The 23444-nt window shown below is 49.9% G+C and overlaps 2 protein-coding genes and 1 pseudogene across 4 annotated transcripts in view; 2 read left to right on the forward strand and 1 right to left on the reverse strand.

The window, feature by feature from the left end:
• Positions 1-6694, forward strand: part of LOC128929217 (uncharacterized) — a 10010-nt pseudogene extending 3316 nt beyond the window's left edge.
• POLR3K (RNA polymerase III subunit K) overlaps positions 1-19463 on the reverse strand; it is a 27974-nt gene extending 8511 nt beyond the window's left edge. For 2 of the 3 annotated variants that reach the window (XR_013524484.1, XR_013524485.1), the window contains exons 1-4: positions 19257-19463; positions 16579-16666; positions 11967-12160; positions 10230-10322 (exon numbers count right to left, since the gene is read on the reverse strand). Coding sequence is in view for 1 of the 3 variants with exons in the window: in XM_002755717.7 (XP_002755763.1) it covers positions 12033-12160; positions 16579-16666; positions 19257-19367 (327 nt within the window). In the remaining 2 variants the exon portion in view is untranslated. Of the gene's footprint in view, positions 1-10229; positions 10323-11696; positions 12161-16578; positions 16667-19256 lie in introns of those variants that run through there. The other variant, XM_002755717.7, reaches the window with a different exon arrangement.
• Positions 19464-19641: 178 nt separating this feature from the next.
• SNRNP25 (small nuclear ribonucleoprotein U11/U12 subunit 25) lies at positions 19642-22996 on the forward strand. The gene is made up of 5 exons (XM_009008802.4): positions 19642-19830; positions 21126-21216; positions 21445-21550; positions 22171-22245; positions 22655-22996. Exons 1-5 carry the CDS (start codon positions 19789-19791, stop codon positions 22710-22712), a joined length of 372 nt encoding a protein of 123 aa, XP_009007050.1. The 5' UTR covers positions 19642-19788; the 3' UTR covers positions 22713-22996.
• Positions 22997-23444: the final 448 nt, after the last annotated feature.

Below are 23444 nucleotides of genomic sequence, written 5' to 3' on the forward strand. Positions count from 1 at the left end.
TCTTGGCCATCTAGCCTCCAAGGGGGAAATCACTGTTTGTTGTTTAAGCCACCCAGTCTATATGGCATTTTGTCAGAGCAGCCCAAACTAAGACACTGCCCCAATCATGATGATATCCCCCTACGTTTACTTCTAAATGCTTTCAAAATTTTTTGTTTTGAGACAAAGTCTCAGTCTGTCACCCAGGCTGCAGTGCAGTGGCATAATCTTGGCTCACTGCAACCTCCACTTCCAACTTCAAGAGATTCTCCCACCTCACCCTCCCAAGTAGCTGGGACTACAGGCACAAGCCACCGCGCTCGGCTAATTTTTTGTATTTTTAGTAGAGATGGGGTTTCACCATATTGGCCAGGCTGCTCTCAGCTCCTGACCTCATGATCCACCCACCTCAGCCTCCCAAAGTGCTGGGATTACAGGCGTGAGCCACCTCGCCCCGCCCACTTTCAAAGTTTTGCCTTTCACAACTAGATCTTTAATCAACTGTCTTTTGTTTTTGACGTGATGTGAACTAGGGATCTAGTCGGGTTTACTTTGCTTATGGATTGTGCAGACACCATTTGTAGAATATTCTGTCCTTTCCCCAATAATCTACAAGGCGACTTCTGTCTCATGTGACGTTTCCATGTGTCATGGGTCTTTTGCTGGGTTCCTCCTCGCTTCCAGTGGCTGATTTGTGCAGCCCCGAACACTTCACTGTCCTAAGTCCTTTGCCATCATAGTATGCACATAAATCTTCAACCTTCCATTACCCAACAACCGCTATGACATTCTTATTCTTTGAAAACGTCTTCATTTAAGTTCTGCTGGAAGCACAGCCTGAGTCAAGGGTTCAGATACAAGCATTTTTCAAAAAGGTGCTTCCAAGAAGCACAGGTAAGAGGGTGGAAAGTGAGATAGGGAAGGGAAGAAAGCCAACAGATGGTGCATTTATGAGCAGGTTGCCACAAAGGGTAACGGGCTCAAACTCACTAGGCCCTTCAAAGATATCGCAGCTGAGGGGCGGGGAAGCTGCAGTATTTAACCACCAACTCCCGTTCCTCATGGCTGTTTTAAAATGGACACGAGATTTACTTTAATCGGATATACTAAGACGCAGAGACATGGAAATGACTGTCCTAAAGGAAGGAGTTTTTGATACTCAGAGGTGGAGCAGTCTCTCCAGGATCAGCAAGGCCCCCGCTGTCAACGCATCAGGAAATACAGCAAATGAAAAGGCACGATGAATACACTGAGGGTGCTCTTGAAGGCATCAGCCCCTGGCATGCCTGTGGCTGGCAATACCAAGGGCCATGGGCACAGCACCAACAGTGTCTACTGCACTTTTCTTTTTTTTTTTTTTCAAGACAAAATCATGCTCAGTCACCCAAGCTGTAGTTCATTGGCAGGATCTTGGCTCACAGCACCCTCTGCCACCCAGGATAAAGGAATTCTCCTGCCTCAGCTTCCCTAGTAGCTCGGACTACAGGCATGCGCCACCACACCCAGCCAATTTTTTTGTATTTTAGTAGAGATGAGGTTTCATTATGTTGGCCAGGACGGTCTCAATCTCTTCACCTTGTGATCTGCCTGCCTCGGCCTCCCAAAGCCCTGGGATTACAGGCATAAGCGACCGAAGGAGTCTCATTCTGTCACCGAGGCTGAAATGCAATGGCCCAATCTTGGCTCACTATCCCCTCCACCGCTATCAGGTTTCCTGTCTCAGCCTTTCAGGTAGCTGGGACTACAGGCACACGCCACCATGCCTGCCTAATTTTTGTATTTTTTGTAGAGATGGGATTTCACTACGTAGGCCAGGCTGGTCTCCAACTGCTGACCTCAGGTGATCGCCCACCTCAGCCTCCCAAAGTTCGGGGATTACAGTGTGAGGCACCGCGCCCAGCCAGCTACACTATTCTTGGCCCCTCAATGACTACATTCAGATCAGCCTGTCAAGTTCCAAAAACAACTCTATTGGGATTTGTCTGGGAATTGCTTGAATCTATAGATTAATTATAGATAGTGAGAAGTAATATGTTTATAGCATCGAGTCCTACCATTTATAATATATATGGCATATATTTCCATTCTTCCTTTAAGTCCATGGGTAATTTTTATATTTGTCTTAGTCTTTTTGTAGGGCAAAACACCTGAGACTGGGTAATTTACAAACAACAGAAGTTATTCTCTCAGTGCTGGAGGGTGGGAAGCGAAAGATCAAGGCTCCAGCAGGTGCAGTGTCTACTGAGGGCCTGGTGTCTGCTTCCAAGATGGTACCTTGAACGCTGGTTCCTCTGGAGCAGACAAATGCTATGTTCTTATGAGGCAGAAGGAACAGATTCGCCACCACTGAGCCCTTTATAAGGCGCTAATTTCATGCATGAGGGCTCACCCTACTGACTTACTCGCTTCTGAAAAGCCCCACTTAATACTATCATCCTGGAAGTTAAGTTTTAACTGGAATTTGGGGAGACACATTCCGGCTATAGCAATACTATTCATGGAAGGTCTGTGGACACTTTGCTAGATGTATTCTCAGGGTGTTGTTGCTATTGTGAGTAGAATCTCTTTTTCTATTACATTTTCTAATTTGTTATTTCTGATGTACAGGAATGCTAACAGGTTTTTTTTTAAGTTGATCTTGAATTCAAACAACCTGCAAACTCTGTTACTAGTCCAAATAATTTATCAGTATATTCTCCCGGATTTTCTGCATAGACAATCATATGGTCTGCAAATACAGGTAGTTTTCTTCTTTCCAATTTAAAAATTTCATTTTCTTCATGTTTCTTTTTTTTTTTTTTTTGAGACAGAGTCTCACTCGGTCACCCAGGCTGGAGTGCAGTGGCACAATCTTGGCTCACTGCAACCTCCACCTCCTAGGTTCAAGAGATTCTCCTGCCTCACCCTCCTGAGTAGGTGAGATTACAGGAGCCCACTACCATACCTGGCTAATTTTTGTATGTTTGTTAGTAGAGACAGGGTTTCACCATTTTGGCCAGCATTGTCTCCAACTCTTGACCTCAGGTGATCTGCCCACCTAGGCCTCCCAAAGTGCTAGGAATACAGGTGTGAGCCACCACGCCTGGTTGATTTCCCTCCCTCCTTCCCTTCTTCCCTCCTGCCCTCCTTCCTCTCTCTTTTTTCAGAGTGTCTGTCACCCATGCTGGAGTGCAGTAGCATGGTCTCCACACACTGCAACCTACACCTCCCAGGTTATGGCGATTCTCCTGCCTCGACCTCCCAAAGTGCTGGCAGTACAGGTGTGAGCCACCACGCCTGGAGATTTTGTTCTTTCTTTCTTTCTTGCAGAGTCTCACTCTGTCACCCAGGCTGGAGTCCAGTGGCATGATCTCCACACACTGCAACCTCCACCTCCCAGGTTCAAGTGATTCTTCTGCCTCAGCATCCCAGGTAGCTGGGATTATAGGCATGCACCATCACATCCAGCTAATTTTTGTATTTTTAGTAAAGATGTTTCACCATGTTGGCCAGGCTGGTCTCCAATTTCTAACCTCCAGTGATCTGCCTGCCTCAGCCTCCCAAAGTGCTGTGATTACAGGAATAATCCATCTGACCCAGCCAACTTATTTCTATTATAGGTTGACTCATGCATTTCTGATACCGGGTATCTCATAACCTAAAAATAAACTGATTATTTAAAAATGGCGACTTCCTATGTATCAGCTGACCACACTGCCTAGGACCTCCAGTGCCATGTTCCATACAGACAGTGATAGAAGCTACCCTTGTCTACGTCTTAACTTAGATGAAAATTCCTTCTAAAATTTTACCATTGAGTGTGATAATTGCTATGTACTAAAGAAAATAGGGCCAGGTGTGGTGGCGCACACTTGTAATCCCAGCACTTTGGAAGGCTTGTGGGGAGGATTGCTTCAGCTGGGAAAGGGGAGGTTGCAGTGAGCCAAGATCTCAACACTGCTCTCCAGCCTGTGTGACAGAGAGACCTCGTCTCAAAAAAACAACCCAAAAAACAAAGGATGCTAGCTAGCTAATAGCGCATGATGTGTTGACGCTGCCCTTGCATTATTGTAATAAAACCAAATTCACCATGGTGCATTATTTGCATGTGTGTGTATACACTACTGTATTCCACTTGGTATTATTTTATACAAAATTTGGAATTCATATTCATAAAAGTTAACAACAGCTAACTTCTATATGGTTTTCGATGTTTTGGATATTATTAAGTTACTTTCCTTGAAGTATTTCATTTCATCCTAGAAGGCTTATTGTAAAGGTTATCTCCCCTTTATATACGAGGAAGTTAAGGCGCAGTGAAGGCAAGTCATTTTCCCTAAGGTCACAGGGAAGGTAGGTAGTGGCAGCAGAAATACAAATCCGGGTTGCCTGGCTCCAGAGGCCGTCACTAAGCACCGCCCTGCACCCTCTCCCTGTGACAAAGACCCATCATTCGGACTGTTCTATCGTGAACGTGCCTTGTACGTCCTTGTTCCAGTTTGGCACCAAGATTACATTATTCTCAGTAGTTAATTAGATAGGTCTTCTTTTTATTATACAAATACTCATCAAACTTTTATAAAAACCTATTCCATCCTATCACCTTTGCTCGTCTGACTTCTACAGTTTTGCAGTGGCCTCCAAGTTTTACAGCACTTGGAAGCTCCTGTCCTGGGGATACTGGGGAGGCATACACCCCATAAAGCCTGGGATACAGACACAGACCAGCAGCAGACTCCCCCACCCTCCAGCATCCTTTCTTTTTGAGACGGAGTCCCGCTCTTGTTGCCCAGGCTGGAGTGCAGTGGTGTGATCTCAGCTCCCTGCAACCTCTGCCTCCTGGGTTCAAGCGATTCTCCTGCCTCAACCTCCCAAGTAGCTGGGATAACAGGCACCTGCCACCACACCTGGCTAACTTTTTTGAATTTTTTGTTAGAGACAGGGTTTCACCTGTCCTCATCAGAATCACTGGATCATGACTGAGCCCTAGAGGCAGCTTCTCTGCTTAACTGTCAGCCCATGGGCTGGAATGTGACCCCCAAAGCTGCTGTAGGAGCTTCCATCCACCCTGGACCACGCTTGCCATCTGCAGGGAAAGGCCTGTCCTTTGTCCTCTTAGCCCAGTCAGCCTCACAGGCATTCAGGAGATTGGAAAGCCTAAGCATGTGCTGTGCTGGGCAGGACTCCCCATGCTTTTGGGGGGTAACCTGGGGTGCATTCCAGCTCCTAGCATGCTGCTGTTTATTCCCACCCCTCATCCCTGCCCCCTACATACTCACAAGTACCAACACAGGCACAGTCATGGGCACACACCACCCTCGACAGCACCATTTCCAGCCTCCACAGGGCAGTCTCCTTACAGGGAAGTTAAGGAGACACTAAAGAAGGCTCAGGGGTCAGGGACGACCTCTGTCAGAAAGTCTTTCCTAGACCCGGTTCTGCCTCTCACTTGCTGGGGGACCATGAGAAAGTTGCTTCCCCTCTTTGGTCGCAGTTTCCCCAGCTGAGAAATTGGGGGGGGTTGAGCCAAATGGTCTAAGGTTCTGAGAACCTCTAAGTCAGAGCCCATAGCTGGTGGTCAAGATGAGAGAGAGGCCCCTGGGGTCAGCCAAAACCTGAGAGGCAGGACAAGCCCAAAGGTGAGCAGCCCACATCAGGTGGGCCCGGAGCTGGAGTGTGAGCCCCACAGCCTGCAGAGCAGCCCTGGACTCGAGAGCCCGCTCGCACTGCCCAGTGGGACTTCAGAGATATGCGGTCCAGCCTCCCATAATGCTGCAGGGCTGGGGGCCGGGAGCTGCAGATTCTGACCCCACAGTTGCTTTAGACTTGCCAGATGAGCTGGGGCAAGACACAACCCTCTCTATGAAATGAGCAGTCAGTCCAAATAGATACACCATGAAGGGCTGTGGAACAAATCCAGCTGTACCCTGGGGATAGACTGGCTTCCGGGTTACTCAAGCAGCTGGCCTCTGGGGAAGGGGCCCCAGGTATGAGAGGCAGGACTCAAAATCTAGGCCCAGCCTCCACAGCAACCTCTCTGGAGAGCACAGGGCAGTCTCAGAGGCACAGCAGGTGCACTAGGAGCATGTGTCACAAGGCACCCAATATAGCATCTGCTGAGAGAGGTGGTCAGCTGGAAAGAGGATGCAGTAGGCAGGGTGGTGGCTGCTCCCCACAGCCAGGAGTCCAGCCCAGCACCCACTCAAGTCTGCCTCAGTCCTGCTCAATTGAGTCATCCCCGCTCTGGGCCCTCTGGTCCCACCCACAGAGGAAGGGCTTTGGGGTGACCGGGTGAGCTGGCCCTTGAGGGAGGATGTAATTGACTCCTGAGCCTGGACAGCCAGGCAGACCCTTTGCCAGCATCCCACCCCCACCTCTCCTGCCCCTCATTCCCCAGTTCTCCCACCTGCTCCCCTGCCCCAGCACGTGCCTCTGCTCACCCAGTTTTCCTGCCCCCAGGCTCGCCTGCTCACATGTCCATGACTCTCCTGAGTCTCCCTCTTTCCAAGCTGCATCTACTTGACACATCCTCCCCGATGGCACCAGAGTATACAAGCTTAAGTCCCTGCACCTCACCTTTACTCCCAGGAATGGAAGGGAGATAACATGAAGACCCAAATGCCCTTAGCAAAAGATCCAGAGTATGCACAGGGGCAGATCCGAGGCTGTGGAAGCTCTGGGGGTTCCCTGCAGAAGGCTGCATTTAAGCTGGCTCTTGAATGTGGCTCTGAGCTGAGACCTCTACCTGAAGCTCCAGACCAGGAGCCAGCTACCAGCTGGACCCCTCCATTTGGTGTCTCAAAGGAAGCTTGCACTCTGGAGGTCTAACTCTGAACCCAGAAAATTACCCCATCTCAGCCCTGTTTCTTCTTAGGGAAATCACCATCTCACACCAAGTAGTGCACCAAACCCACATTTGAGTAAGGGGGTTCCCGCCCCGTCCTGCACTGTGAGTACTCTGCATGGCCAGTGCCAAGAGGGAAAGAGCTCTCAATGCCAAGCCAAACCATGTGAGGCTTAACTCCAACTTTTGCTCTGTGAGCTGTGGATAGGGAAGCGCCCTAGTCCAGTCTGCTGTACAAAGACCAGCCTGCCACTGTCTGGTACATGGGTGGCAGGGGCAGAGTATGGATGAAGAGACAAGGAGGGCCGGGCTGGGGAAGTAGGCCAGCCTCTGCAGGCCCAGCTCCTGCATCCCAATGAGTGGCCTCTGCAGGCCCAGCTCGTTCCTCACAGCGGCCTTCCAGGCCCAGTTCTTGGATGCCTTTTGGCGGCCCTTCCAGGCCCAGCTCATGCCCCTCGTGGCCTCTCCAGGCCAAGGTCCTGCCTCCTGGCTTCCTCTCCCGGCCCAGCTCTTCCCCCCGCCCCTGCATCAAAGGCCCAGCTCTCCTCCCACCAGCTGCGTCTACGGGCCCAGCTCTTCCCCCCACCCGCTGCGTCTATGGGCCCAGCTCTTCCCCCCACCAGCTGCGTCTACGGGCCCAGCTCTTCCCCGCAACTTCCCCCCACCCGACTGCGTCACAGGCCCAGCTCCTGCCTCGCCTCGCAACAACCTCTGTAGACTCGGTCAGCTCCCACCCAGCTCCCGGTGGCCTCTGTAGGCCTGAAAGGTCCTCAAGTCAAGCTCTCCAGGCCCACCCAGCTCATGCCTCATGGTGGCCTCTCCAGGCTCAGCTCCTGCCCTCCGCCGAGGTCTCCAGGCCCAAAACTTCCTCCAGTCGGCTTCTCTCAGCCCGGCTCCGGCCTCCTCCTGGTGGCCCTGGCAGGCCTGAATAGCCCTGAAATTGGCTTTTCCAGGGCCAACCCCTGCCTCCCGTCCGGCCTCTCCAGGCTCAGCCTCTGACTCCCTCGTGGCGGCATCCCCAGGCCCAGCTCTTCTTCCTCACTGGGTCTACAGGCTCAACTCCTGCCTCCCAACAACCACCTTTGTCCCAGTGCCTGCCCAGCTCCCAGCAGCCTCTGTCAACTTTAGTTTTTTTCAAGTCAGGCTTTCAAGGCCTTCCTTCGGCCTTCCGGTGGCCCGGACACACCCAGCTCCTGCCTGACCACAGCCTCTTCAGCGCAGCTATTCCCTATGTGGGCCTTTTCTAGCCTTGTTGCTCCCTGTTTTTCAGCCATTTTGTCAGGCCTTCCCTTTGCCTCACAGTGGCCTCTTCTGGATCCAGCTCTATAGGTCTTTGATCGTCAACAGCATCCAAAAGCCCGAAGCTTCCCTGGACTCTCATCTGTTCACTGTTTAGCAGTGTGCCTTGGCTGAACACCTGCCTCTACTTTTAACCTGCAGAGTGTAGTTTTGACAGATTTGTAGTAAATTCTGCCTGTGTCTTCTTACAGTGACGTCTCTTTTATTTAGTGTCTAATGGTTTTTCTTGTCTTCCGGGGTTCGGAGGGGACTGGGCCTCTGCTTGGGCTGTTTGTCTTTGCCCTGGACACGGTAGCTTCTCATTTCATGTCTTCTTTTTTCATATTTTTTACAGTTAATTTTTTTTCCTTAGGGTCCTGCTCTGCCACCCGGGCTTGGGTGTCGTGTGATCAGGGCTCCACTGCAGCCTTGGCCTTTTGGCCTCCACTGATTTTCCCAAGTCAGCATCTTGAGTAGCTAGTGTAGACCACAGGCATATGCCGCCATCCCTGACTACTTTCTGAATTTGTTTGAAAGGTTGGTTCTCACTCTGTGGCTTAGGCTGGCCTTAAACTTGTGGACACAAGCAATCCTCTTGCCTGGGCCTCTCGATGTGCTGAGATTACAAGCATGAGCCATCCATGGGCTGTCATTTGCTTGCCATGAAGTATTAAGAACTTACTTTTTGATTAATATACTATGATTATATACATTTGTGAATACATCGATATTTTAAGCTTTTCTGGAATATCAATTTTCTCTTTTCTCTTTTCCTTTTTTTTTTTTGAGGCAAATTACTGCTTTGTCGTTCAGGCTGAAGCACAGTGGTGTGATCTCGGCTCATTGCAACCTCTGCCTTCTTGGCTTAAGTCATCCTCCCACCTCAGCCTCCTATCTAGGGCCCTAGGTACAAGCCACCATGCCCATCTAATTTTTATATTTGTTATAGACATGGGGTCTCATCATGCTTCCCAGGCCAGTTTCAAACTCCTGGACTCAAGTGATCCTCCCCCCTCAACCTCCCGCTGTGCTGGGATTACAAGTATGAAAGTGTGAGCCACTACACCCAGCCCGCCATTCTCTTTTCGTGGATCATTAAGAATTTACCTTTTAATTAGTATACTATAAATATGTATGTAGATATGTGTATAAATATTTATATGTGAATATGTGTGTATGTAAATACACACATACATTGTGAAAGAGGTATTTGCATACCTAGAAATTGATAAGCTTCGTCCAGCTTTTGAAACCACCCTTAGCACAAACACAAAAGTACAAAATATCATTATTGATGACCATGGACCAAGATGACCATGAGTCAATAGTACTTTGCAGCTCACCCAGCTTCAGCAGGGCATCTCAAAGGGCTGGATATATCTGAACATCATACCCACTCACGTAGATTAGGACGCTTTGTAATTATTACTTCTCTCAAGACCTCAGTGTGACCCTCATCAGCATGAAATCAGAAACTATTCCCCAAATCATAGAGATGATCAATAACAGGTTTGGTCAGGAAATCGTTCTTGCATTTGGTTAGTCACGACAAGCTCCTGGCCTAGGCAGATGGAATATCGCAAAAGTGTGTGTGTGTGTGTGTGTGTGTGTGTGTGTGTGTGTACATTCTTGCACACAGATGTGGGGGTAGAAGTAGGGGTTGCATTTGATGAAACCCGAGGCGGGCACAGGCTGCTGGGAGGGGCGCTTGTTTTGGCAGCACCTGTGTAACTCTACAGTTAAGAAATAATGCTAAGCCTCAGTTTTGTCTCCTGGAAAATAAAGATTATAATTCCTGCCTTGATATGTCAATCAGGTGGTCCACTACATGCAAAATATCTAGTATATAAGGGGTGCTGAATAAATACTACTTTCTGTAGCTCATTCTTAATCACTGCTCAATTTTAAAACGTGAAAACGTTAGAATAACAAACGCTTTTGTAAAAATTATTTGTAATTATTATATTAAATCCAAGTCCTATAGAAAAGTATAAAAAGGCCGGGCACGGTGGCTCAAGCCTGTAATTCCAGCACTTTGGGAGGCCGAGGCGGGCAGATTACTTGAAGTCAGGAATTCGAGACCAAAGTGAGCAACATAGCAAGATCCCATCTCTATAAAAAATTAAAAACCAGTTATGGTAATGCATACCTGTAGTCCCAACTACTTGGGAGGCTGAGGCAGGTGGATCAGTAGAACCCAGGAGTTTGAGACTTCAGCCTGGGCAACAGAGTGAGACCCTGTCTGAGAAACAGAGAGAGAGATTTATTCAGGAAGCAATTAAGTCTGGGGCCTTGATCAAGGATCAATCTGTCAATAACCTAGACCCAGCTAGTCTGAGGTGTCCTTTCTCTTCTGAGAGTTGAATGATTAACACAGAAAGTATAAAGGGTGAAAACATAGTGCCAGGTGTGGTGGCTTATGCCTGTAATCCCAGCACTTTGGGAGGCCAGGGTGGGTGGATCATCTGAGGTCAAGAGTTCAAGACCAGCCTAGCTAACATGCTGATACCCTGTTTCTACTGAAAATACAAAAAAATTAGCCAGGCCTGATGGTATGCACCTGTAATCCTAGCTACTTGGGAGGCTGAGGCAGAACTGCTTGAACCCAGGAGGCAGAGGTTGCAGTGAGCAGAGATCATGACACTCCGACTTGGGCAACAAATGCAAAACTCTGTCTCGAAAAAAAAAAAGGCACAGTAGCTCACGCCTGTAATCCCAGCACTTGGGGAGGCCAAGGTGGGTAGATCACAAGGTCAGGAGTTTGAGACCAGCCTGGCCAATATGGTGAAACCCTGTCTCTACTAAAAACACAAAAATTAACTGGGTGTGGTGGCACATGCCTGTAGTCCCAGCTACTCAGGAGGCTGAGGCAGGAGAATCGCTTGAACCCGGGAGGTGAAAGTTGAAGTGAGCCGAGATCATGCCACCGCACTTCAGCCTGGGTAAAAGAGCAAGACTCTGTCTCAAAAAACAAACAACAAAAAAACAGTATCTTGCACATTTAATGCAACCCAGGAAACAAAGCAGGGAAGGTTCAAAAAATAAGGGACCACAGCGTCCACATGCTCCACTGCCTCTTTGGCTGGCAACGGACCCCAACTGCTCCTGCGCCGCTGGTGGCTCCTGCAAGTGCAGAGTGCAAATGCCCCTCCTGCAAGAAGAGCTGCTCCTGCTGCCCCGTGGGCTGTGCCAAGTGTGCCAACAGGTGCGTGTGCAGAAGTGCAGCTGCCGTGCCTGGTGTCAGGACAGCCCTGCCTCCAGATACAAAGAGAGTGGCGCCTAAAATCCAGGACTTTTTCTCTACAACCCCGACCCGTTTGCTACATTCCTTTTTCTGGGAAACGTGAATGATAATTAAACACTAAGACATGGGGGAAAAATGAATCCGAGAGTAAGAACTGTGATAAAGAAAGAAACTGAAACCCCAGTGATGAGCATTTTCATAGCCTGTTCAAATCGAAGCATGTAGCCAGTTCTGTAATCACTGTGATTTGGGATTTGCTTTCTACCTCTTAAGGTATTTAAAACACTAAGAAGGCAATATTACAACTTTCGTTTTAACAACATCCTCAGAATTTGGAGTCAAACAAATAATAAACAAGTTTACAAGTAACAGTTAAATATTTAAGGACATTTAATGTACTAACTTTTGCAAACAGTACAAATATTTAAAAGTGTTGCCTGGGAGTAAGGGAATGTCAACTGCCAATCAATGCAGAAGATGAAAGAACAGGACTTTCAACAGCACATACTCAGCTCTGGGTCTGCATCCCACACAAAAACTCCCGGACATTGGTGTCCACATTTCCTGATGACCTGCTCTTCACCTCAAAAGGGTTATCTTTCCACCACCCCAGCAAAGGCCCTCAGGACACATGATTCATACTCGCAGCTGAGCAGCTCCCCGACGGACAAGGTAGGCACACACGGAGGCGGCTGGGCCGTCCGAGCCCTAATCCCTCCAGCGGTGTCCACACTGGGCATTGCAGCACTTGTAGAAGGTGGTCATGGGCTCGTCCGCAGAGCGGGTCTGAAGCTGCATGAAGTAGGCCCGAGGATGTTCGCATTTGGGACAGGGCTCTGACAATGGGAAGAATGAAGTGACCCACATTAAGCAAACATGATGCTCATGACTTTTTAAAGTAAGCGTTACTTTGTATCTTGTTTTGTTTGTTTTGAAATGGAGTCTTGCTCTGTAGTGTGGGCTGGAGTGCAGCAGCCTGATCTCAGCTCAGTGCACCATCCACCTCCCAGGTTCAAGCCATCCTCCTTGCCTCAGCCTCCCAAGAAGCTGAGATTACAGGTGCCCACCACTGCACCTGGCTAACTTTTGGGTATTTTTAGTAGATACAGGGTTTCACAATGTTGGCCAGGCTGGTCTCGAACTCCTGACCTCGTGATACGCCCTCCTCGGCCTCCCAAAGTGCTGGGATTACAGGTGTGAGCCACCGCGCCCGGCCAACTTAGTATCTTTAAAGCTGGTAAAGAACCTCCCTGCTCATTTGATTCCTGTTGCCAAGGGCAGACCTACAAACAGTGATGTCATTCCCACGATGCTCCAACACTAAGGGAATCTGGGAGACCTGTGACCCCACAAACACTCCTCCTCCCCTCCTGGGTCCCAGGGTTCTTCTCAAACCCGCTTGAAGGCTGGTTGGAAACATGATGCAGAAGGTGACTGTGTGGGTGCACGCTGTGCTGCTAATGCTAAGTGCTGGTTCGACAGTGGAAGAGTTTGGAAGTAAATGCTGGGAAAAGCCTGCACTGTCGAGAATGGAGCGTTCAGGGCGATTCAGGTGTGGGCTGAAGAGAAGAGGTGTAGGGGAGTCTGACTCTTCGAAGGCATTCCGTAAGTGCTTGTGAACAGAACGTTGGTAGAAACACAGACAGTGAGTACCGTTTCGATGAGGTCTCAGACAAAAATGAAAAGTATCTTCACAATTGGGGAAAAGTGGCAAAAACCTTGGCGAATTAGGTCTGTTTCCGAGGACTTTGTAGAAAGCAGAACCTCCACAAAGTTCTAGAATCATGAACTAGGGTATCTGGTAGAAGAAATCTCTAGGCTACAAAGTGTTCAGGACCCTGCATGGCTTTTCCTAACTGCTTACAGTAAAATTCCAGAAGAGAGAACCAATATATAATGGGAATTAATAATTAAAAGGGAAGCAGAATGAAGATTTGGAAAATTCCTAGCTTACCCACATAAACAATAAAAAAGTGGACTGGGCATGGTGGCTCACACCTGTAATTCCAGCAGTTTGGGAGGCTGAGACAGGAGGACTGCTTGACCTAAGGAGTTCAAGACCAGCCTGAGCAACACGGCAAGCCCTCATATCTACAATTATTATTATCATTATTATTATTATTAATTATCATTAGCTGGACATGGCGGCAAGCGCCTACAGTCTCAGCTACTCAGGGGGCAGAGGTGGGAGGACTGCTTGAGACTAGGTGGTCAAGGCTGCAGTAAGCAATCACCACTACAGCTTGGGCAACAGAGCGAGACCCCATCTGAAAAAAATAGAGAGAAAACCAAGAGTATGGTCAAGGGACCACATGATACAGAGATGAGAATGGACAGAAGGCAGCCAGATGCTATTCATCAAGCAATGGGAGGATGACCCCTTCAAGGCATTTTTGGAGATCCTGGGGTGGGATGAGGGGCTCCCATGCCCATCACAGGCCCAGAGTGGTTTCGAGGGACCTCAGGGCTTCCTACAGCTCCCCTGGCTCTCCGCTCCCTGTATTCCAGGGCACTATTCCTTGGCCAGATCCTACCAGACACCAAACCTGCTGGTGACTTGTTCTTGGACTTCTCAACCTCCAGAATCATGAGCAATAAATGTATATTCTTTATAAATTACCCGTATGTGGTACCCTGTTACAGCAGTGCACACCATGCAGATTCCCCTAAGAAGTGTATCATCTTCCCCTGGGCAACAGACACACACCTTTCATCTTCCCACTGGATGACTGATCCAAGGATCCATTTTGGCAGCAGTTCCTCAGGCTGTTCTTTATCAACATCTTATCACACATCCTATGTCTTTTAAAAGTGCCCCAAGGCACAGATTTCCCTTCAAAGTGACTTCATTTTGAGAAACTTACTCTACACTTGATAGAAATGGCTTCAAACACTCTCAAACAGTATTTCTTACATTAGGTACTTAATCTTTTCTTTCCAGATAGTCTCACTCATGCTGGAGTGCAGTGGCACGTTCTCACGTCATGACAACCTCCACCTCCTGGGTTCAGGCAATTCTCCTGCCTCAGCCTCCTGAGTAGCTGGGACTACAGGCACGCGCCACCAAGCCCAGCTTTCTTCTTTTCTTTTTTTTTTTTTTTGAGACAGAGTTTTGTTCTTGTTGCCCAGGCTGGAATGCAATGACACGATCTCAGCTCACTACAACCTCTGCCTCCCAGGTTCAAGCAATTCTCCTGCCTCAGCCTCCCAAGTAGCTGGGATCACAGGCACACACCACCTCTACTTTTATATTTTTAGTAGAGATGTGGTTTCAGCACGTTGGTCAGTCTGGTCTTGAACACCTGACCTCAGGTGATCCACCTGCCTTGGCATCCCAAAGTGCTGAGATTATAGGCATGAGCCACTTCGCCCAGCCGCTCATTTTTTTCTTTTTTTTTTTTCCCAGACAGAGTCTCACTCTGCAGCCCAAGCTGGAGTGTAGTAAGTGCAGTCTCAACTCACTGCAACCTCCACCTCTGTGGCTCAAGCAATTCTCCTGCCTCAGCGTCCTCAGTAGGTGGGACTACAGGCGCCCACCACCATGTCCAGGTAATTTTTTGTATTTTAATAGAGACCAGGTTTCACCGTGTGCCCAGAGTGGTCTCAAACTCCTGAGATCAGGTGATCGCCCATCTTGGCCTCCCAAAATGCTGGGATTACAGGTGTGAGCCACCATGCCCAGTCTAATTTTTGTATTTTTAGTAGAGACAGGGTTTCACCATGTTGCCTGGGTTGGTCTCAAACTCCTAACCACAAGTGATCTGTCCACCTCAGCCTCCCAAAGTGCTAGGATCCCGGGCATGAGCCACCACACCTGGCCTAATTTATCTTTTAATGACAAATTCTACCAATGCTAACTTTTTAACACAGCAGATTTGTATGTTCTTCTATGGGGGGAAAAACACAGTAATAATCATCAGTTGTCTCTTTCCCCTCTCAACACAACTTATATTTAGGGCCTTCCCCCTTCCTCTCTTGGTCACTTCTATCTCCATCAGACATGAAATAAACATTTATTTTACCCAATCTGCAGTTTAATGCTCCTTGGTATTAACTTCTGAAAATCTGTATCAGAACAGTGTATCAGTCCATTCTCACACTGCTATGAATACCTGAGACTGGGTAATTTATTTAGAAAAGAGGAATTTTTTAAACAGTACTTTGAAAAAAAGAAAAGATGAATTTCGTTTCTTTGTCTGTTTTGAGACAGAGTCTCACTCTTGTTGCCGAGGCTGGAGTGCAGTGGCACGATCTCAGCTCACTACAACCTCTGCCTCACAGCTTCAAGCAATTCTCACGCCTCAGCCTCCTGAGCAGCTGGGTCTACAATTGTGCACCACCACACCTGGCCAATTTTTGTATTTTTAGTAGAGACATGGTTTTGCCATGTTGGCCAGGCTGGTCTAGAACTCCTGACCTCAAGTGATCTGTCCACCTTGGCCTCCCAAACTGCTGGGATTACAGGTGTGAGCCACCGCGTCCAGCCAAGAAAAGAGGTCTACTTGACTCACAGTTATGTGTGGCTGGGGATGCCTCAGGAAACCTACAATCATGGCAGAAGGTACCTCTTGACAGGGCAGCAGGAGATACAATGGGTGCAAGCAGGGGAAATGCCAAACACATAAAACCATCAGCTCTTGTGAGGACTCACAAGAGTGATATCAGAACAGCACAGTGATATCAGATAGTGATATCAGAACAGCATAGAGGAAACCACTCCCATGATTCAATTACCTCCCGCAGGAACCTCCCAGGACAGCTGGGGATTATGGGAACTACAATTCAAGATGAGATCTGGGTGGGGACACAGCCAAACCATATCAAACAGAAAGAATATAATTTTTTCCTTAGACTCCGGTTTTTATGAATCTACTCATCACTGCCATTATAAAAGCTATTATAAAAGCCACCTGTTGAGTGGCCCTTCTATACTAAGCACAGGAGAACCCACTTTATGTTCTCACAATCTGTGAATATGGATTAGCCTCAGAGAGGTCAGGCGACCCAAGGAAGGTCCTAAAACAATAAGCAGTTCCCTTGAGAATCTAACCCAGGCCTGTGTGACGCCAAGGCGTGCACAGATATTGCTTGTGTAACCAATTATTAAATCGTAACAAACACAAATAATTATTCAAGAAAAGATTTTCTATTTTTAGAAGCCTACATCATTTATATGACATAGACTCTGCCATGCAGTGGCATCAACAGCCTCATACTTATCCACAGTGTCGTAACAAAGAGTTTCTCCTCTTACCTGCAGTAGAGTCAACATTCTCCCAGGCAGCTGCTCCACCAAGCACATCATCCACTTCTTTCAGTTTCGGGTACTTCCGATTCGTTACCTGACAAAAACAAGCCTTCAGACTCAAAGTAGCCAAATGGTGCAAACTTGGGCCTCCAAACCTCAAATTTCAGGACTGCATAAGAATTCACTCTTCCCACAGTTTCAGACTCTACACTCCCACAACACAGTACAAAACGGAGTAGTATGCAAACATTAAGACTGAGGTCACACCACGACGTTCTAACTTCTGAAAAGTAAAGGTATTCTGGCCGGGCATGGTGGCTCACACCTATAATCCTAGAATTTGGGATGCCAAGGCAAGCAGATCGCCTGACGTCAGGAGTTCAAGATCAGCCTGGCCAGCATGGTGAAACCCCATCTCTACTAAAAGTGCAGAATTTAGCAGGGCGTGGTGGCAGATGCCTCAGGAGGATGAAGTAGCTGAGCTACTCGGGAAGCTGAGACGTAAGAAATGCTTGAACCTGGGAGATGGAGGTTGCAGTGAGCCAAGATCACACCACTGCTCTCCAGCCTGGACAACAGAGCAAGACTCCATCTCAAAAAAAGAAAAAAAGACAGTTCACAGCTGTAATCCCAGCACTTTGGGATGCCAAGGCAAGATCGCCTGAGGCTGGGAGTTCAAGATCATCCTGGCCAACATGGTGAAACCCTGTCTTTATTAAAAATACAAAAAATAGCCGGTGGTGGCGCACGCCTGTACTCCCAGCTACTTGGAAAGCTGAGGCAGGAGAATCACTTGAACCACGGAGATGGAAGTTGCAGTGAGCCGAGATCACGCCACTGTACTCCAGCCTGGGCAACAAGAGCAAAACGGTGTCTCAAAAAAAAAAAAAAAAAAAACAAAAGTAAAGGTATTCTAAAAAGCAAATCTGTATTATTAAGGAAAAGTAATAAGTTATAATACAGTGCATCATCTGCTTACTGAACAGCTACTATGTCATAGGTTTCCTTTTAGTTGTTCAGAATAGAACATGGAAAGGAACAGAGAAAAACCCTGCCCGCCTAGACCTTAGGTCCTACTATTAATAAACAAAGCACACAATACATTACATAATATATTAGGAGGTAATAAGCCCTATGGAAACAATTAAAAAGGGAAGGAGGGGCCGGGCGCGGTGGCTCACGCCTGTAATCCCAGCACTTTGGGAGGCCGAGGCGGGTGGATCACGAGGTCAAGAGATCGAGACCATCCTGGTCAACACGGTGAAACCCCGTCTCTATTAAAAATACAAAAAAATTAGCTGGGCACGGTGGCGCGTGCCTGTAATCCCAGCTACTCAGGAGGCTGAGGCAGGAGAATTGCCTGAACCCAGGAGGCGGAGGTTGCGGTGAGCCGAGATCGCGCCATTGCACTCCAGCCTGGGTAACAAGAGCGAAACTCCGTCTCAAAAAAAAAAAAAAAAAAAAAAAAAAGGGAAGGAGGATAACTGAGAAGGAAGGGCTGCAACTTAAAATACAGTCAACGTTGAAGACAAGACCAGACCAGTGAGTAAGCCGGCTCTAGGGGAAGAGTGAACCAAGCAACCTTAAGTGCCAGTCCTCCAGGAGGCTGGTGTTGATGGGGCAAAGGGCAACAGGAGGAGCGCCGGGCAGCGGCTCAGTGTCGGAACCTGGTAGGTCCTGGAGGACTCCGGCTTTTCCCCTGCGTGAGCTGGGAAAGGTCGAAAGTTTCTGCGCACAACACGGACCTGTGTGACTCGGCCCTTACGGAATCGCCGTGGCCGCTGCTGCGAACGCAGTAAGGGGCGCAAGCGTGAGAGCAGGAACCCAGGGAGGCGGGAAACGGCGGCCTAGCCGGGTGTACAGGAAAGCAGAGCCCACGGGATCCGCTGCCGACTGGAAGGGGGCGCGAGAAAGAGCGGACAGCCGGGCGCAATGGCTGACTCCCGTAATCCCAACACCTTAGGAGGTAGAGGCGGGCGGATCACGAGGTCAGGAGTTTGAGATCAGCCTGGCCAACACGGTGAAACCCCGTCTCTACTAAAAATACAAAAAAAAAAAAAAAAAAAAAAAATTAGCCAGGCCGGGCGCGGTGGCTCAAGCCTGTAATCCCAGCACTTTGGGAGTCCGAGGCGTGTGGATCACGAGGTCAAGAGATCGAGACCATCCTGGTCAACATGGTGAAACCCCGTCTCTACTAAAAATACAAAAAATTAGCTGGGCATGGTGGCGCGTGCCTGTAATCCCAGCTACTCAGGAAGCTGAGGCAGGAGAATTGCCTGAACCCAGGAGGCAGAGGTTGCGGTGAGCCGAGGTCACGCCACTGCACTCCAGCCTGGGTAACAAGAGCGAAACTCCGTCTCAAAAAAAAAAAAAAAAAAAAAAAAAAAAAAAAAAATTAGCCGGGCGTGGTTGCGGGCGCCTGTAATCCCAGCTACTCGGCAGGCTGAAGCAGGAGAATCGCTTGAACCTTGGAGGAGGAGGTTGCGGTGAGCCGAGACCGCGCCATTGCATTCCAGCCTGGGCAACAGAGCGAGAGGATGTCTCACTTTAAAAAAAAAAAAAAAAAAAAAAAAAAAACGAGAGAAGGAAAGGGCAGAGGCACAGACACGCCGGGGCTGGCGGCGAAGGCGCTGCAGTCGGAGGAAGCGGAAGTCCTGCGAGAGACGCCCGCCTTCGAGTCCCACCTTGCGGGTGATGTTGTGCACGTAGGGGCACGTATTGCAGGCGAAGCGGTGGCAGCGCTGTCCCTCCTCCACGATCAGCCCGTTCCCGCAGCCGGGGCAGAACAGCAGCATCGTCTCCGACTCCACAGGGCCCGGCTCCCAGCAGCTCCCGCCGTCCCTCAGCGCCGACACACCGCCCGCCTCGAGCTCACGTCGGTGCCGGCAGCCGCCCCGCCCCGCCCAGCCAACCAATAGACAGGGCGATTCTGCGCGCCCAGCAGGCTATCTCGTACTTGTCATTGGTCACTGCAACTGCCCCTCCCCTCGATGCACCAATGGCTGGGCGGCCTCGCTGGGGCGGGCCCCCGTTCCTGCGCCTGCGTACTTGGCCTCCGTAGTGCGGCTTGGCAGTGCGGGCGGGGCCCTACTGAGACGCGCAGTCCTGGAGCAGGTCGAGGCCGCGAGTCGGCCCGAGGCGCAAGAGGACGATGAGGACGAAGAGGAGACGCTGCCTCACTCCGAGGCCGTGGACGTGTTCCAGGAGGGTCTGGCCATGGTGGTGCAGGACCCGCTGCTCTGCGATCTGCCGATCCAGGTGTGTGCGGGCGGAGGCTGGGGGGCTGGGGTCGTTCCCCCGGGGGCCGGGAGCCGGGGCGTTCGGGTACGTGCAGCCTCTGAAGGTGCTGATGGGAGAAGGCGCCTCTGGGTGTAAACGAGGGTCTTAACCTGGGTAGGGCGCACTCGCCTGGGGCGCGAAATTTAAAGAGGCACCAGAAACCTCACTAGTGAGTGACAATAAATGACCTTTTAATGTAATTGTATTTAGAGGGGGTCTGGGGGACAGGGTCATGCTCTGTCACCCAAGCTGGAGTGCAGTGGCGCGATCTCGGCTTACTGTAGCCTGGACCTCCTGAGCTCAAGCCATCCTCCCACCTCAGCCTCCCGAGTAATTGGGACCACAGGTGCGGGACACCACGCCCAGCTAATTTTTAAATTTTTTGTAGAGAGGGGGGGGTCTCACTATGTTGCCCAGGCTGGTATCGAACTCCTGGGCTCTGGCGATCCTCCTGCCTCTGCCTCCCAAAGTGCTGGGATTATAGGTGTGAGCCACCCGCCCAGTCTGTAATAGTTTTAAAAGTAAAAGTTGATGAAAAAAAAAAAAAAGCCTACAGTAAAGAAAAAAATCTAGTTTTAAACAAGAGCAAGATTCGTAGCACTGATTGTTCCATTTGCCTCAAGCACCAACATGCTTTGGCACGATACTTTGTTTGAGTGGGTTTTTTTTTTTGAGACAGAGCCAGGCTGGAGTGCAGTAGCACGATCTAACATGCTGCCCAGAATGGTTTCAGTCTCGTGCTCTGCCCACCTCGGCCTCCCAAAGTGCTGAGGTGACAGGCATGAGCCACCGCGCCCGGCCAATTCTAAATGTTTGATATTTTGCTCATGGATTTTTTAATTGGCCTTGTGCTTCTTAAATGTTGTGTTAAAATATTTATAGTTAATACCGTTTTTTGCTACCCTGGTAAATTTCCCACACCTGCTTTACCCCAGTCCCAGTCCCAGGCCCTGGCCTGGGTGCTGATGATCAGAGATACTCAGGGTGAACTGACAGTCAGGCCCCTACCCACCCCCTGGGGTGGATCCTCATATGAGTGTATTCTCTTGTTCCCCAAGAGACTCTGTCCACTTTGGACATTAAATTAAGATGTGAGTGGAACATGAGATTGGGGCTCGGATGAACTGGGAAACCCTAATGTGTAGGGAAGCACGTCTTCCCCTCCTCGCCCTTCATAAAATGGAGCAGCAGTTTTTGGCCACTATCAGCTTGTTCTTTGTTGTTCAAGGTGGTAAAGAGTGCCAGTTCCCACTTCTGCTCTTGGTCTCTTCTAGGTTACTTTGGAAGAAGTCAACTCCCAAATAGCCCTAGAATATGGCCAGGCAATGACGGTCCGAGTGTGCAAGATGGATGGGGAAGTAATGCGTAAGTGCCGCCCTTCTCCCTTCAGGTTATGTGGTCCAGGCTTTCACAGCAGCAAGATGTAACAGGGCTGGTCAGCCAGCCCCGAAACTCACAGGCCATGCCCAGGGGTATTGGGGAAACCACACACCTGCCCTGCACACAAAGCTTCCGGGTTCCTTTCCTGCCGTCGGAGGCTATGGCTTTGGGTTCTCACCATGGATCTTCTCCCATCTGTGCCCGTGGTTGCAGCTGTGGTTGTAGTGCAGAGTGCCACAGTCCTGGACCTGAAGAAGGCCATCCAGAGATACGTGCAGCTCAAGCAGGAGCGTGAAGGGGGCATTCAGCACATCAGCTGGTAAGTGGAACAGCAGTCCCTTCATTATAGCCCTGCCTGGGGCATGTGCCCTTCTTGGCACTGTCACCAGGCACCCCCAGGAAACAGCTCTCAGCGCCACATGAGTACAGCACCACTGAAGTGATACGCTCCCTGTCACAACAGTCCAGACAGTGCGGGTCCTTCTGTGCCTTGGGCTCCTGCCTTGGCTGTCCCCAGCACACTGTTCTCTCATCGCCATCGCCCATCCAGGCTGCCGGGTATCTTCACTTGGAGACACCGTAGGGCATTTCCGGTGTGTCTGGAAGTGGCCTCCCTAGTTATGGATGGTACACCTGTAATGGCTCCCATCCCCTTCTCACCTGGGTGCTGTCAGCCCTCACTCTCCTGTTGGATCAAGTATCCTGTCTGCTGAATCTCAGCACTGCCACCTGTTGCATTAGCGAGGTGTTGTTTGGCCACACCGCCCCGCACAGCCCTCTTGAGAACACAGCCTCCTTGCAGCTGCCTCAGACCCGCTTTGCACATTGTATAGAACAGCACAGGGAGGGAGGACAGCTGCCCCAGGCCCCATAGGGCTGGATGCCTCAAGCCCACGTCACGGTCAGGGCCTGTGGTTTACCTGAGTCACCCACTTCCAGGTCCTATGTGTGGAGGACGTACCATCTGACCTCTGCAGGAGAGAAACTCACAGAAGATAGAAAGAAGCTCCGAGAGTAAGTGCTGGCCACACCTTGAACTGTAGGGGGACGTCTGTTCTGTTGTCCGCTAGTCCCCCATGCTCTGCCAGAGGGCTGCAGCCCCCTCTCTGGAGAGACTCCCTCCCCCAAGGAGCTTCCTTGGGGCCCTCTCCACTAGGAGATTGGCAGGCAGGGGGCACCCAGAGGGGCCTTGGTGCTTCCCACCAGTGGCAGCTCAGGGCTACACATTGCCCAGAGAGTGGGCGTGGAGGCCAAGGGCTGCCCCACCAGTGCTTCAGGGTCTGTGGGAGGACAGCCACTACCATCTCCTGACCTTCCCAATGGCCACATGCCTCCCCTCTGGTTCTTTTGTGGTCCCCCAGAAGCCTCATGAGGGTCACAGACCTGTCCTGTAGGGCGGGTGGTTTACGCCTTTCCTTTCCAGCTACGGCATCCGGAATCGAGACGAGGTTTCCTTCATCAAAAAGCTGAGGCAAAAGTGAGCCTCCAGACAAGGAAGGATGGCTCTCTTCACTGGTGGCTGAGTTTTTTCCCAGCAGCGTCGGGTCCTCAAGAAAGGACGTTGTGGTGGCCTCACCCCAGGCATGCCCAACAGGAACTCTCAGCACCAACCTGGGAGCCCCCAGGACTAGGACCAGGTGAGCCAATGCTTCCCTTCTTCCATGTGCTTGGCCTGAGACTGACCTCTCCCTGCGTCTAAATACCCTAGCCACATGCCAGATCCACAGCCTGACCCTGTGTATAAAATAAACCTATTTCCTTCTTAGTTTGAAAAGTCAAAAGCCACCGGGCGTGGTGGCTCACGCCTGTAATCCCAGCACTTTGGGAGGCTGAGGCGGGTGGATCACGAGGTCAAGAGATCGAGACCATCCTGGTCAACAAGGTGTATTTTTAGTCTCTACTAAAAATACAAAAATTAGCCGGGCATGGTGGTGCGCACCTGTAGTCCCAGCTACTCGGGAGGCTGAGGCAGGAGAATTGCTTGAACCCAGAAGGCGGAGGTTGCGGTGAGCCGAGATCGTGCCATTGCACTCCAGTCTGGGTAACAGCAGCAAAACTCCGTCTCAAAAAAAAAAAGAAAAAGAAAATACAAAAATTAGCTAGGCGTGGTGGCATGTACCTGTAGTCACAGCTACTCGGAAGGCTGCGGCAGGAGAACTGCTTGAACCTGGGAGGTGGAAGTTGCAGTGAGCAGAGAACATACCACCACATTC

Source organism: Callithrix jacchus, chromosome 12, assembly GCF_049354715.1.
Source record: "Callithrix jacchus isolate 240 chromosome 12, calJac240_pri, whole genome shotgun sequence".
In the NCBI taxonomy this organism is placed as follows: Eukaryota; Metazoa; Chordata; class Mammalia; order Primates; family Cebidae; genus Callithrix; species Callithrix jacchus.

What these genes read in the sequence shown, in the direction of transcription:
- SNRNP25 (XM_009008802.4), top strand. Translation starts at nt 19,789, where the DNA reads ATGGTGGTGCAGGACCCGCTGCTCTGCGATCTGCCGATCCAG. An exon ending in GATGGATGGGGAAGTAATGC is followed by an intron (nt 21,217 to 21,444) that starts GTAAGTGCCGCC and finishes CCGTGGTTGCAG; the next exon opens with CTGTGGTTGTAGTGCAGAGT. An exon ending in GGCATTCAGCACATCAGCTG is followed by an intron (nt 21,551 to 22,170) that starts GTAAGTGGAACA and finishes ACCCACTTCCAG; the next exon opens with GTCCTATGTGTGGAGGACGT.